The sequence below is a fragment of the Bipolaris sorokiniana genome (genome assembly GCF_000338995.1).
Source record: "Bipolaris sorokiniana ND90Pr unplaced genomic scaffold COCSAscaffold_1, whole genome shotgun sequence".
Classification (NCBI taxonomy): Eukaryota; Fungi; Ascomycota; class Dothideomycetes; order Pleosporales; family Pleosporaceae; genus Bipolaris; species Bipolaris sorokiniana.
The window spans coordinates 8,739-21,327 of record NW_006911895.1 but is presented as its reverse complement, the minus strand read 5'-3'; the positions used below and the strand labels follow the sequence as shown (position 1 = coordinate 21,327).

Genomic DNA, 12,589 nt, shown 5'->3' with positions numbered 1-12,589 from the left:
GACTGGCTATACACTACCTCAGAGAATAGGTGGACATTAAATTCGATTGGATCTGAGTGGCTGCAGCAGATTTTTATACTAAATACGGCGCCTACAAGCGGTAGATATCAACTACTCCTTCTTAATAGCCGCGGCTCCCATACGCCTATCAAGTTTATGGGGCTCTACAAGGTGAATAAGATCCACCTGCTATATCTCCTAGCTCACGCGTCCTACGTGCTGCAGCTACTAGATCTAGCTCCATTCTGTGTACCCAAGTCGCGCTATCGTGGTTAGATTCGAGCTCTCTTAGCTCTTGACGACGCAGTACCAATTAAGAAAGAGCGCTTTGTAGTATCGTATAACAGAGCTAGAATAGAAGCCTATTAGAGCGTGTTATTAGAGCTAGCTAGAGGACTGCTGGGCTCTACCCATACAACCTAGACGCTGTGCTGCTCTCGTCTTAAGTGACTGGCCGTCCAATTACTCAGCTAGCAGCCAGTCAGGCCCTAGATCTATTAGAACAGATCTTTAATACCTCTCAGAGCTCACAGGCTCTACATAAGGCCCAGCAGCAGCAGCTGTTGTCAGAATCTCTCTCACGAGACACCCGGCTTGTGCTTAGCAAAGCAGGCAAGGCTATTGCAGCAGCGAACACCCGAGCTGCCCAGCTTGAAGCTGAAAATCAACGAGTGAAGTATTAACTAGATAGCTATAAGATTACTCGTAGAAGAAAGTGAGTTCGAGTTAATCCAAATGAGCGCTTTAGCAACGTTGAGAGTACTAAGGCTGCTATTGACCGAGCAGCAGCTCTACAGGCACAACAGGCAAGCACTTCAACAGAGAAAGAAGCTGAAAAAGAAGCAGCAGCAGCTCTTACTCTTAGCTCTATGTGTACTGAGTGGCAAATATAATTGTTGTTGTCAAGCAAATCGCGACTTTGAGTTAAGTGGATGCTTTGGGTGAGGTGGCCGGAAACCATATGTGGCCGGAAAGTATATGTCCGAGCTTACTCAGTGATCAGTATGCCTTGACGCTACTGAGCAACTGAGCACTCTGCATGAACATCTGCAAGATGCTTAATGATCAGTACCGCTTGGCGGAACTGAGCAACTGATCAAAGTACATGAGACACAAGTATATAGCATAGGCAATGAACACTTGTAGTTCATTGTGTTCAACTTAATAGTTAATGCAAGAGTTACCTTCTTAGCTACTCCTCAGTAACGCACTTCTGACCAGTAACTGCTCGTTCACAGCACCCTGTCTCTTATCCGCGAAAACCAACTCTTCGAGCCTTGACACCAAGAGCTTTATATCATTCCAACTCAAGACCAGTCTTAACATTCAACTCCATTTAGCTCATTTCTATCGCGGCCTAAACTCATAAATTGTATGTTGATGATACTTCAAAGTATGCGATACGTATTTCTAGCTTTAAAAATAAAAATTACACTTGGTGTTGTAGTGAGATTGCATTGTAAGGCACAAAAGTCACTATTTTCGGTAATTCGGTGGGGGGTGGGACAAATATCAAAACCGGGGGGACAAATCACGCCAGCCCAACTAAGTATTAATCTGGGTAAGAGAAAAACTTATGAGAGTTGACCAAAACGAGAGTAATAATGAAATCCATCCATTCTTATATCCTCATTGCTTCCAGTATTGTCCTCCCTGACATCCCACGTCCTTACCCTTCTCAGCACAGAAGATGGGAGGTTTGGGAGGCCATAGCATCATTTGGTTTGGTGGCCTCCCCTGACATTTCCTCTTTAGTCGGAGGCCCTTCCTTGGCGGGAGGCCAGTCACGTGATCTGCGCGCACCGCGCCGATAACTGCCTTTGAACGTGTCTGCTGGTTGGCCTCCAACCTCGCACCACTCGTCCAGAAGAGAATCCTTCCTGTTACTTGTAACACATCTACGCCATCGCTGCTTAGCGGAGAAGAATGGGTTTACTGGAATAGTAACAGATTACTCTGGCTTCCTTCTAATCATCGTTCTAATGTTATTGTAACGACGCAGGCAAGACTACTCGGACTATTATCGGCGGTAGTATCACTCAGAGGCATATGGGAGTGCGTGGGACATGAAAAGGCCTTAATTCGAGTAGACACCTATAGGTCTTATACGAAAGGATATCGAAAACTACAGAGCTAGGTACAGGGAGTGTCTCTATATATACCTGTCCTGGTTGGATCCAAGTCGGGTCCGACTACAAGAACGAATAACTGCTGAAGAGGGCGGCGCATACTTCCTCCGATCCGACTATAACACGGGTCTGACCCTTGGCGGTGTTGTAACATCGCTACAGTTATCCCTGTTCACAGGAACACTATTAGGTTTGGATACTCGACTGTGCGAGTGTTGATGCTTAGATTTGTATAATAACAGAATCAATCCACGTTTAGTAAGTTTAGGCGACCTTAGCTTGGCGTTGAGTAAGGTCAAAGAGTCTAACTACATATACATTAGCGGTGGTACCATAGGTCTTGGCGACAAGTGTTGTAGCAAGCTACGGGCAGCGTTCAGGCATTGTGTTGCGACTCGGTGTGGGTTTCGTTCTGTCACTCATAGATTGGCGAGCGCAGTTAAGAGGCAGCGCGTGCATTAGTTAATGTTTATTTTTTCAGATACCCATTGTAGCTAGTTCCAACCCTGGCTCTCGTACCCAGCAGATTGGCTCTAGAAATCTGGAAAGGGAGCTGATTCGCCTATTCCACAATTGCGGATTTCCTATGAAATGTCTGTCATAGTGCTAACCGAAATCAGTTTCTAGTTTGCGCACATCATTTGTTCTCAGCGCACGGCTACCCTTCAGAACTCTTACTAGGAATGTGCTAGTGCTTCTAGGATCACTCGCATAGTTGACCGTTTTAATTGGTTAGCAAATCTAGTATGCTATGTTAGTGCCGAATAAGGCCAATCACAAACAGGGTTGCTCGCTAAACCCCACAATCAGAACTAATCATAACTACAGAGCCCCCGCACGGCGCTAGTATATATTGGGTAAGCTTCTTAGAGAACGACCGTGCGCTTTGAACAAACGAGGTGCGCGAACTGGAAACCGATTTTGGTCAGCACGTTTAGTGGGATGGATCGCCCAAGGTTGACTCGATACAAGGAGGGATTAGCTACCCCTGATACGGCCAATCTATCGGCATTATTAAATCAGCCCACTCGCATTCAAAGGGCCGAATACATGGCCACAAGTTAAGCATAGCCTATTGACTTTCAGACTCTTGGCTTAGATCGCCTGTTGTTTACTGATAGAGGAGTGATCTGCCATGCTAGTGATTGAGTGCGTATGTTCTCCTCGCGCTCAACACTTATATATCTAATTAATGGGGTTGCGCGACTTCAAACCCATCAATCGATCAATTAAGACGATTGTTAATACATTCAACTGTTTCGAAAATGGAAATCTACTCGATCTTCTTTGGCGTCTTTTTGGGTTTGTTTTTGCCTACTGCAGGAAAAGCATTGCAACAGACTTGGAGCATATGGCAACGCACGCGGACCTTACACAACGCCTACCTCTACATGATATGGATAGACACGATAGTGAATCTTATATTTGCTGTCATGACGTATCTGTACCTATGTGGAATTATCCCGCCAAGGTCAGTCTCTTCTATTGTTATGTGGCAGATCCCATACATTTTTTTCACTTTCAAGAGCCTTAACTGACTATTATTTACAAGTTTTTGCTTCTATCTCGGTACTGGTAGGTGGTGCACCCAAAGAACCTCCAAAAGTCTGATTAACGTTGGCTGAACTTGACAAAATATAGTAATATTATGGGCGTTACAAACACAACTTCTTCCGCTGATCATTGCCAATCGTGTCAGTCTGATTATGGTCGACAAAAAGAAAGCCCGGTTGCTCAAATGGGTTCTCTTTATAATCATTGGCATTGTTAACATCTCTGTTGGTTGCATTTGGATTCCTGCGCACATGAAAGTAGGCCCAACTTTCATTGCCGTAAATCTCGTCTGGGAACGGGTCGAGAAGTCTTTCTTCCTTATCGTTGATTTGGCACTCAACATATATTTCCTGTACCTGGTACGATACCGACTTATCGCCAACGGATTAACGAAGTATATGCGACTTTTCCGGTTTAATACAGCAATTGTGCTCGTTTCCACGTCCATGGATGTATTGCTTTTGGGACTATTGAGCTTGCCAGACGGCTACAGGTACATTTTCTCTCCCATCATTCATAAACCCCTTCTCTCATGCCTGTATTCTAGTTTCATTGACATTTATCTTTTGCGCCGAACTCAAAACTAACATCATTCCTCAGTTATGTGCAATTTGCCCCTGTTGCTTACATCGTCAAACTTAACATCGAACTTTCGATGGCGGTTCTGATTTCGAAAGTTGTGCGCAGTAGTTCTGACAAACGTGACGGACGGTATGCTGAAGGAAACCATACACTGAACAGCACCCATATCACGAACCGCTCCACTGTTGGATCTCGAATACCGCAACAAAATAGCACCTACTCTAGTACGAAAGTGAATGCTCACGATGAGACCGCAAGCACTAATTGGCCCACATCTCATCATAAGCAAGATCAGCATCAGGGCATTGTGACAATGGTGACAACTTCGGAGGTTCCCGAGGATAACTGTATGGACGATAATTCTGAAGAGGGTATTCTTAGGACAGTGACGATGGCGGTAAGATCTGACTATAGAGAAGATATTGAGGGTAGAGAGGACTATAGTTGTAAAGTGTAGGATAGTTAATAGACTGGGGTTAGGTTGTCTTATATAATACCCAAATCCAACTTATACCCCCCCCCCCCTCCAACCCCCCACGGCCCATGGATCCCTTCCATCAAGGCCTCCTAGGGTCCAACATTCACCCCCCCTGATAAGGGGGCTTAGTTCCCCTTATATCTACACCTCCCGTCTTATAAGCCCCCGAATAGAGGGGTACTCTAGACTACTTCGCTAATTTCACTACTATCTTACGTAGATACGGAGTACGCGGCGCAACGCGACGCGACACGATAGAATATAATACAATATAATATAATTAAATAGAATTATTCTCTCTATATCTATATCTATATCCATTGCCCACTATACTTACTTATCTACCTACCTACTACGTTCTTATTTGCCGCGGGCATCGCTGTGCTATTCGTGGCGTAGACGAGCATCTTAAGCGCCAACATAAGCTATCAATAGTAGAGAGAAGAGCGCTACTAAGCGCGTATAGTAACCTCTCTCTTCTATCGCTAGACTAAGTGCCTCTACCTACCCCCTACACACCACCATTACTAGATCTTAGCGCGCTAGAAGATGCACTAATCTGCTATAATATAATATGTAGCTTTATTATTATAAGCCGCAAGTACATATAGAAGCATGTAAACTAGTAGTATAGTATCTACCTTACCCGCTAGTTAACTACCTTAGCTATCTCGTACGCTAAGCACGCAGCCTAGCTATAGAGGCCTATTAAGGTACAGACCTTTTTCCGAGAGAGGCGCTATGTGCGCTACTTTATCGTCCAAGAGTAGAAGTAGTAGTAGCAGCAGCAGCAGCCGCAGCCATACTAGAAGCCCTTACTACTAACTAAGCTATCTAGTGTCGCAAAGCTATTCCCGTGGCATAGCACACAGAAAGAAGCAGCTACCTAGCTATGGCTATCTCTATTATCTAATAGTAGCGATAGCAGCAGCCCTAGAATAGCTGATCAGCGTACGTACATACGGCGTCTATCTGAAGCGCTTATCTACTAGAAAGTACATTATCTACCATTTAGCAGCCCACTTATCCACTTTCTCGCTGCTCTTAGTATCTATCTAGAGACTAGCCGCCTACGTAATAATACTAATTTCTATTCTTAATCCTAGATATCTTAGCGGGTTTACGGACCATAATTGTAACGGCGCAGGCAAGACTACTCGGATCAGTATCGGCGGTAGTGTCACTCAGAGGCATATGGGAGTGCGTGGGACATCAAACGAGCCTTGATTCGAATAGACACCTATAGGCCTTGTACGAAAGGATATCAAAAGTCTACAGAGCTAGCTACAGGGAGTGTCTCCTTATATACTTATCTTAGTCGGATCCGAATCGGATCCGACCTCACAACGAGTGGTTGATGAAGAGGGCGGCGAGTACTACCTCCGATCCGGCTCTGGGATTGGTCCGATACATGGCGAAGTTGTAACATCGTTACACTTATTCTTAACGGCTATAAGAGCTACTATTCTCTTAAGTTCTAAGAGTTCTGTAAGAAGAATAATATCTATACTCTCTATATGCCGCCGCACTTATCTTACCTACTTCAGCCTCTTAACGTTAGCTGTTTCTCGCCATTAAAGCGTGCGTACAGCTGGGAGGTAGAGAGTCTAATCCGCTACTAGTTATATTAACTATATTACTAAGCTCGAGTTTCTGCTAGCGTTTAAGGTAGCGTTCGATCGATCCTTTACGCTAGCTAATATCTGCTTTGCCTTCTATGGCTTAGGCCTTATTCCTCTCTAACTAGACGCTGTTCTATCAAAGCTTGATATAAAGCTCCGTACGCCTACTCTACTAGCTGTTCTAGAGGCTCTATGGTAGGCTCGTACGCCTAGCAATACACGCGAGCTTGAAGCTTAATTGACGTTAATACGCGATCGCGTTTAGCGGCACTAAGGCTTATCGCCAGCTTTAATTATTGCAGCAATTGACTAGCTTAAGAAGGGGGCAGAGGTAATGATACTCTCGGCTGAGCTAATGCGCGATCGGATTACTAGCCTTGAGAGAGCTAATGCAGCAGTAACGAAGCGTAGGCAGCGTAAAAAAAGCGAATACAGAAGCAAGGAGTGCTAATAAAGGGAGCTGGAGAGGATCTACTTGCTTAGCGTGAGGCTGATTAGCAGATTGCTTATGAAGAGCGTCAAGGAGGAGAGCGATCAGGTGCTAGTCGCCAGGCTCTTGCGCGCTGTAGTAGGTGTAGAGAGACTAGCCATAATGCGCGTACATGCAAGAAAGATACTATAGGTACTACTTAATATATTATATTAATATATATCAAGATAGTTACATTGTGGTGGCGCTATACGCTTATAGAGGTGCGTAGGTTTGGTGGGTGCGCGACTCGCTTGCCTGCGCGACTCGCTTATCCATCACGTTATAGACTTTTGATATCCTTTCATACAAGGCCTATAGGTGTCTATTCGAATCAAGGCTTGTTTAATGTCCCACGCACTCCCATATGCCTCTGAGTGACACTACCGCCGATACTAATCCGAGTAGTCTTGCCTGCGCCGTTACAATAACCTAGCCGAGGCTGAGACTAGAGGCTCTATCTCACACAAAAAAGCAATAGCTAGACGACTCTAAAGAGGCGCGCAGGCGCGCCTCTAACGGGGACGAACAAGAAGAAATCAATCAGAATCAATTCAATCCATCCACGATAATCACAGCTATTTATCACAGTTTTATTCCCTTCTTTGAGAACCATCACAATCTGACATGGGGCGATGCCAATATCTTTTCGGCAAAGCGTCGGTTGTCCGCCAACTCTTTGCATCTGGGCATAGCTGCGTAGAACGCGGCTGAAATCGAGTAGGAATCAAACAAACAAACAGTACTTCCCGATTGATGATGATGACACATAAGATTGCTTGGAGAGTTGCGCATATTTTGTACGCCAGAGTACTTTTGCGCCGTCAAAGACTGTGTTCATTTCCAGCTATCTTTTCAGCCTACACTTGGCAAATCCTTAATCCCCTTTTTCTCCCCCTCCTGCTTAACCAAAAACTTATACTGATCCTTCCGGTCCAAATACACCACCTTCGCACCCAACCCCGCCTCCTCAACCTCCTTCTTGAAGTCATCCAGCGGGCTCATGAAAAGATCATAATCATCATAATGAATCGGAATCGTCACATCCGGGTTGATGAGGCGCATTAACTCGACGCCCTGCTTCGCATCCATAGTAACCATCAACAACGGCATACTGGGTCCCGGAATCGTAGTCCCGCCCAAATGAATGAGCATGAGATCGATATCCATCCCTTTATAGCGCTGTGGTATTTCCTTAAGCTCGTCGACGAGAAGGGTGTCCCCGGTGATGTACACCATGTACCCGCTTGCGAACTTATCCACGCTTGATGACGGTGGAGATGAATAGCCGAGCTCGATCATCCATCCGTTTGTCGGGGGTACGGCGCCGAGGATCTCGTTGGCCGCGTTGAGAGGACCCGGGGGAACGTGTTTTCCCGGCATGCCGGTTATTTTCAGACTCGGTGTTGTACTTATCGTGACAGTCTTGGGGTGCACGTCGACAATCAGGCTGTCCCAGAAGTCGAGCGCATGCACATTGGTAAACGAGTCCGCGCCTTTGTTCGTGAGACAGCTGTGGGCGTGGGGCGTGGTGATGATCGGAATATCACGGGACAGCTTGTCTTCGACGAGCCGGTCGAAGTGGTCTTCATGATAATGTGAAAGCAGTATGGCATCGATGTGCGGCAGCTCATCGATGTCGATGGCGGGATTGGTGCGCCGGGTTGCGCTGACGCCGGGGCCGAGGTGCACATGTTCGCCTGCGTGGAGAAAGTTGGGGTCAGTGAGAATGCGCAGGCCTTCCCATTCTAGGATCGTGGTTGCGGTGCCGACGAAGAAGAGGGAGGCGTTTGTTGAGGCGTCTGGTGCGTTCGCTGGGTGGATTCTTGTTCCTTGGGCTTCTGGGAGGGCGGCGGAGACGGATCGGCTGTCTTTTAAGGGCTTGACTCCGGACCCGGGGGTGAATTGAAGGTGCTTCATGGTTGCGGATGCTTAGGAATGGTATATATGGATTCTTGAACGCTGTGTTACGGGCTCAAGTCGGCGAACTTGGAGTCGATGTCTGCTGGACTTCCGCACGCGCAGAGTAGTATGAATTGTATAGAGGAGGAAATGGACAGAAGATGAAGAAGAGAAAGCGCAACTGCTGCACAAATAGAGGCATGTTCTGAGCCATGTTGGCGATCAATGACGACAGCACGACGTGGTAGGTCTTGGGTGGTTCAGATCTATGGCTATTATTGCTTTGCAACATTACCCTAATGTCCCCACCACTGTAGCGAGAAACCCTCTGTCCAGAGATGGTTTTATATATTCATTTATTTATTTATTAAGTCCTACTCGGTTTCAGCGGCGTACTGCACAGCTATGCCCAGAAAGACAGATCGTGGCAGACAGCGGACGCGGCGCAGATGTTGATCCGCGCCGCCCCACTTCATCCCTCGAGAAGGACCAGCTGTCTCCAAAAACCTGCCGCTTTTCATCAACCACTATCTACAATTTGCCGGGCAGCTCATCTCGATAGTGGTCCTCCTAACTGTATGCTGTGATATTAGGCTCGTAGAGGCGCGCTGCCTCGTCTGTCGCGTCCACTGTACCTGCAGTCTCCCCTAACGCTCGGCGTCGTCTACGTGTCTCTGATCCGCACATGCCCAAGGATCTGCGTCTGCTCCATATACTCGATGGCTTTGGTGGCTAGCTGCGGCGTGCTCAAGATGGTCCTGAGGCTGTTCCGTCCGGACAGGTTGGCGAAGATGCGATTCCGGAGGTCCTTGTACTTGCTACAGTGGAGGAAAATGTGAGCGACGGTCTGTCGCCTCTCCCCGCAGCTGCAGCGAGGGCTAGTGATGTCTGGAACGTGTCGGTTGAACAGGAAGTCGTTGAGCCCGATCTTCTCGGTTTGCAGTTGCACCAGCAGCGCGCTCTCCCTCTTGCTAAGCCTCTCGTGGAGCTGCAGCACTTTCTTTGTGGGCGTCGGCAAGACTACTCGGATCAGTATCAGCAGTAGCGTTACTTAGAGGCATGTGGGAGTGCGTGGGACATCAAACGAGCCTTAATTCGAATAGACGCCTATAGGCCTTATACGAAAGGATATTAAAAGTCTATAGAACTAGCTACAAGAAGTGTCTCCCTATATACCTGTCTAGGTTGGATCCAAGTTAGGTCTAACCTTAGGATAGTGGACTAAGAAGTAGGCGGTAGATACTTCCTCCAATCCCGTTCTAGGATAGGTCTAATGTTTAGTAGCGTTATAATAGCGTTACAGAGACTAGAAAAGTCGTTTTTAGTAGCTCTATATACTAACAAAAATCTCGCCTAATAACTAGTAGAAGATAGAAAAGAAAGATACCTAGAGGGCATCTGGAAAACTTTCTAAGATACCCCTATCTAGCGCTATTCTCTTATCATGTCGCGCTGCTATTAGGACCTTCTTAGTAACCCTAAACTTAGAGTTAGCTTAGAGTTAAGCCCTAGCCCTAGCTCTAACCCTATATATAGCGACTAGGCTGGCAAACGGGTACCCCTGTTAAGAGTATAGCTCGAGTGGAAGTAATATTAGACTTCTAGTGTCGAGCTTCTTGTTGGTTGGTTTTCGCAGATAGAGAGACAGGGTGCACTGGACAGTAACTTAGGCAAGTATAATGTAGTATTGTAACGTGTTCCACGGGCGAGCTCCGCACACGGGCGAGCGCCGCACCCCACCAAACTTACACACCTCTCCCATCTTATCGTACAATGGCTCAACGCAGCGTTACTCTATTAGCTTCAAATGAATCAGATATTCAGCTTGCTATCTCCTCAATCAACTCTAAGCAGATTCTAAGTAATCGGAGTGCTGCTACTATCTACAGCGTGTCTGAACGAACGATCCGCCGCTGACGCGCTAGTGTCCCTGCGCGACGCGATTGCCAGCCTAACTTAAAGAAGCTAACTCAGCTAGAAGAGGAGGTGATTGTTAGCTATATACTTAATCTAGATCAGCGTGGATTCGCGCCTACATACGCAGCCGTGCGCGATATAGCTAATAAGCTGCTGGCTACGCGCAGTGGAGAACGCGTTAGAGTCAACTAGCCGTCTACCTTTATTAAGCGTACGATAGGCAGAGAGCTCTATATAAAGATTCAGTCCTAATTAAGAGCTAGTTTAAGCTTATAGAGCAGATAAAAGCTAAGTATAGTATCTGTAACGAAGACGTCTATAACTTTAACAAAGCTGGCTTTATAATAGGTAAGATTACAACTTAGCTTATTATTACAGCGTTAGAGAGAAGAACACAGCTAAAAGCTATTTAGCTAGGTGGTCGTAAGTGGGTAATATTTATCGCTGGGATTAACGCGACTAGCTGAGCTATCCTACCATTTCTTATCTTTACTAGTAAGCACCACCTATCTACCTAGTATGAGAAGGCAGAGGTCCCGCGCGACTAAGTGATTGTAGTCAGCGACAATAGCTGGACAAATAATAAGCTAGGCGTTATATAGATAAAGCATTTCGACGCTTATACGAAGACTCGCGTTATTAGTACACGTCGTCTACTTATCCTTAACAGCTATAAGAGCCACCAGTCTCTTTAGTTCTAAGAGTTCTATTAGAAGAATAATATATATACTCTCTATATACCGCCTCACTCGTCTCACCTACTCTAGCCTCTTAACGTTAGCTACTTCTCGCTATTAAAGCGCGCGTACAGCCGCGAGGTAGAGAGCCTAATCCGCCATCTGTAACGATGTTACAACTTCGCCATGTATCGGACCAATCCCAGAGCCGGATCGGAGGTAGTACTCGCCGCCCTCTTCATCAACCACTCGTTGTGAGGTCGGATCCGATTCGGATCCGACTAAGATAAGTATATAAGGAGACACTCCCTGTAGCTAGCTCTGTAGACTTTTGATATCCTTTCGTACAAGGCCTATAGGTGTCTATTCGAATCAAGGCTCGTTTGATGTCCCACGCACTCCCATATGCCTCTGAGTGACACTACCGCCGATACTGATCCGAGTAGTCTTGCCTGCGCCGTTACACCATCACATTAACTACATTACTAAGCTTAAGTTTCTACCAACGTTTAAGATAGCCTTTAATCAATCCTTCACGCCAGCTAATATCTGCTCAGCTTTTCGAGGCGCAGGCCTTATCCCTCTCTAGCTAAACGCTATTCTATTAAAGCTTAACATGCAGCTACGTACGCCTAGTTCTCCAGCTGCTCTTATAGAGGCTCTCTAGCAAGCTCGTACACTAAGTAACGTACGTAAGCTAGAGGCTTAATTAACGTTAATAAGCGAGCGCGTTCGAAAGCACTAGAGCTTATTGTTACAAGTAACAAGAAGGATTCTTTCCTTGACAAATGACGAGATGGCTGCGAGCCTAGGGACGTCCACGTCAAAAGGTAATGGACATTGCGGGGCTCGGAGTCACGTGATGTGCCATCCCGCCAAGGCTGGCCATCCGGGATGGCAGTGCATAAAGGGATGGCAGCGCCATCCCAGACCTCCCGCCAAGATGGGATGGACGGGATGGCAGGACTGGAAGCAATGAGGATATAAGGATGGATGGATTTCATTATTACTCTCGTTGTGGTCAACTCAAATTGTACTTTCTTACTAGTATCTTTACTTAACAAGATTGTCACAAGTTAGTCTATCAAATAGATTAGTCTTGTCAAACCCTCCTTAAGCACGCCAACTCCACTGCATCGCCAGACAAGCCTCACGGAACACTAACGTAATACTCACCTGCCTTAGTGCGGACCAGGATAGAGAAGTATAGACCTATACCCCGTGTAACACTTATCACTAGCTTTAATTATTGCGGTAAT

The 12,589-nt window shown here is 46.3% G+C and overlaps 3 protein-coding genes across 3 annotated transcripts; 2 read left to right on the top strand and 1 right to left on the bottom strand.

Annotated features, from left to right (window-relative positions):
* On the top strand, positions 1 to 276 carry COCSADRAFT_78086 (uncharacterized protein; the record flags this gene model as incomplete). The annotated part of the gene is made up of 1 exon (XM_007696233.1): positions 1 to 276. A coding segment is annotated over one exon (276 nt), but the record flags the coding sequence as incomplete, so codon positions are not given.
* Positions 277 to 3,376: 3,100 nt separating this feature from the next.
* On the top strand, positions 3,377 to 4,741 carry COCSADRAFT_104933 (uncharacterized protein). The gene is made up of 4 exons (XM_007696232.1): positions 3,377 to 3,600; positions 3,682 to 3,704; positions 3,771 to 4,176; positions 4,284 to 4,741. Exons 1-4 carry the CDS (start codon positions 3,395 to 3,397, stop codon positions 4,720 to 4,722), a joined length of 1,074 nt encoding a protein of 357 aa, XP_007694422.1. The 5' UTR covers positions 3,377 to 3,394; the 3' UTR covers positions 4,723 to 4,741.
* A 2,799-nt stretch (positions 4,742 to 7,540) lies between these two features.
* On the bottom strand, positions 7,541 to 8,942 carry COCSADRAFT_31743 (uncharacterized protein). The gene has a single exon (XM_007695911.1). The coding sequence runs from the start codon at positions 8,752 to 8,754 to the stop codon at positions 7,690 to 7,692; it is 1,065 nt and encodes a 354-aa protein (XP_007694101.1). The 5' UTR covers positions 8,755 to 8,942; the 3' UTR covers positions 7,541 to 7,689.
* Between the last annotated feature and the right edge of the window lie 3,647 nt (positions 8,943 to 12,589).

Bases quoted from the DNA above. Each gene is read 5' to 3' on its own strand.
- COCSADRAFT_104933 (XM_007696232.1), top strand. From the start codon at position 3,395: ATGGAAATCTACTCGATCTTCTTTGGCGTCTTTTTGGGTTTGTTTTTG. The intron at 3,705-3,770 runs GTAGGTGGTGCA...GACAAAATATAG, and splicing joins TTGCTTCTATCTCGGTACTG to TAATATTATGGGCGTTACAA. The intron at 4,177-4,283 runs GTACATTTTCTC...ATCATTCCTCAG, and splicing joins AGCTTGCCAGACGGCTACAG to TTATGTGCAATTTGCCCCTG.
- COCSADRAFT_31743 (XM_007695911.1), bottom strand. From the start codon at position 8,754: ATGAAGCACCTTCAATTCACCCCCGGGTCCGGAGTCAAGCCCTTAAAA.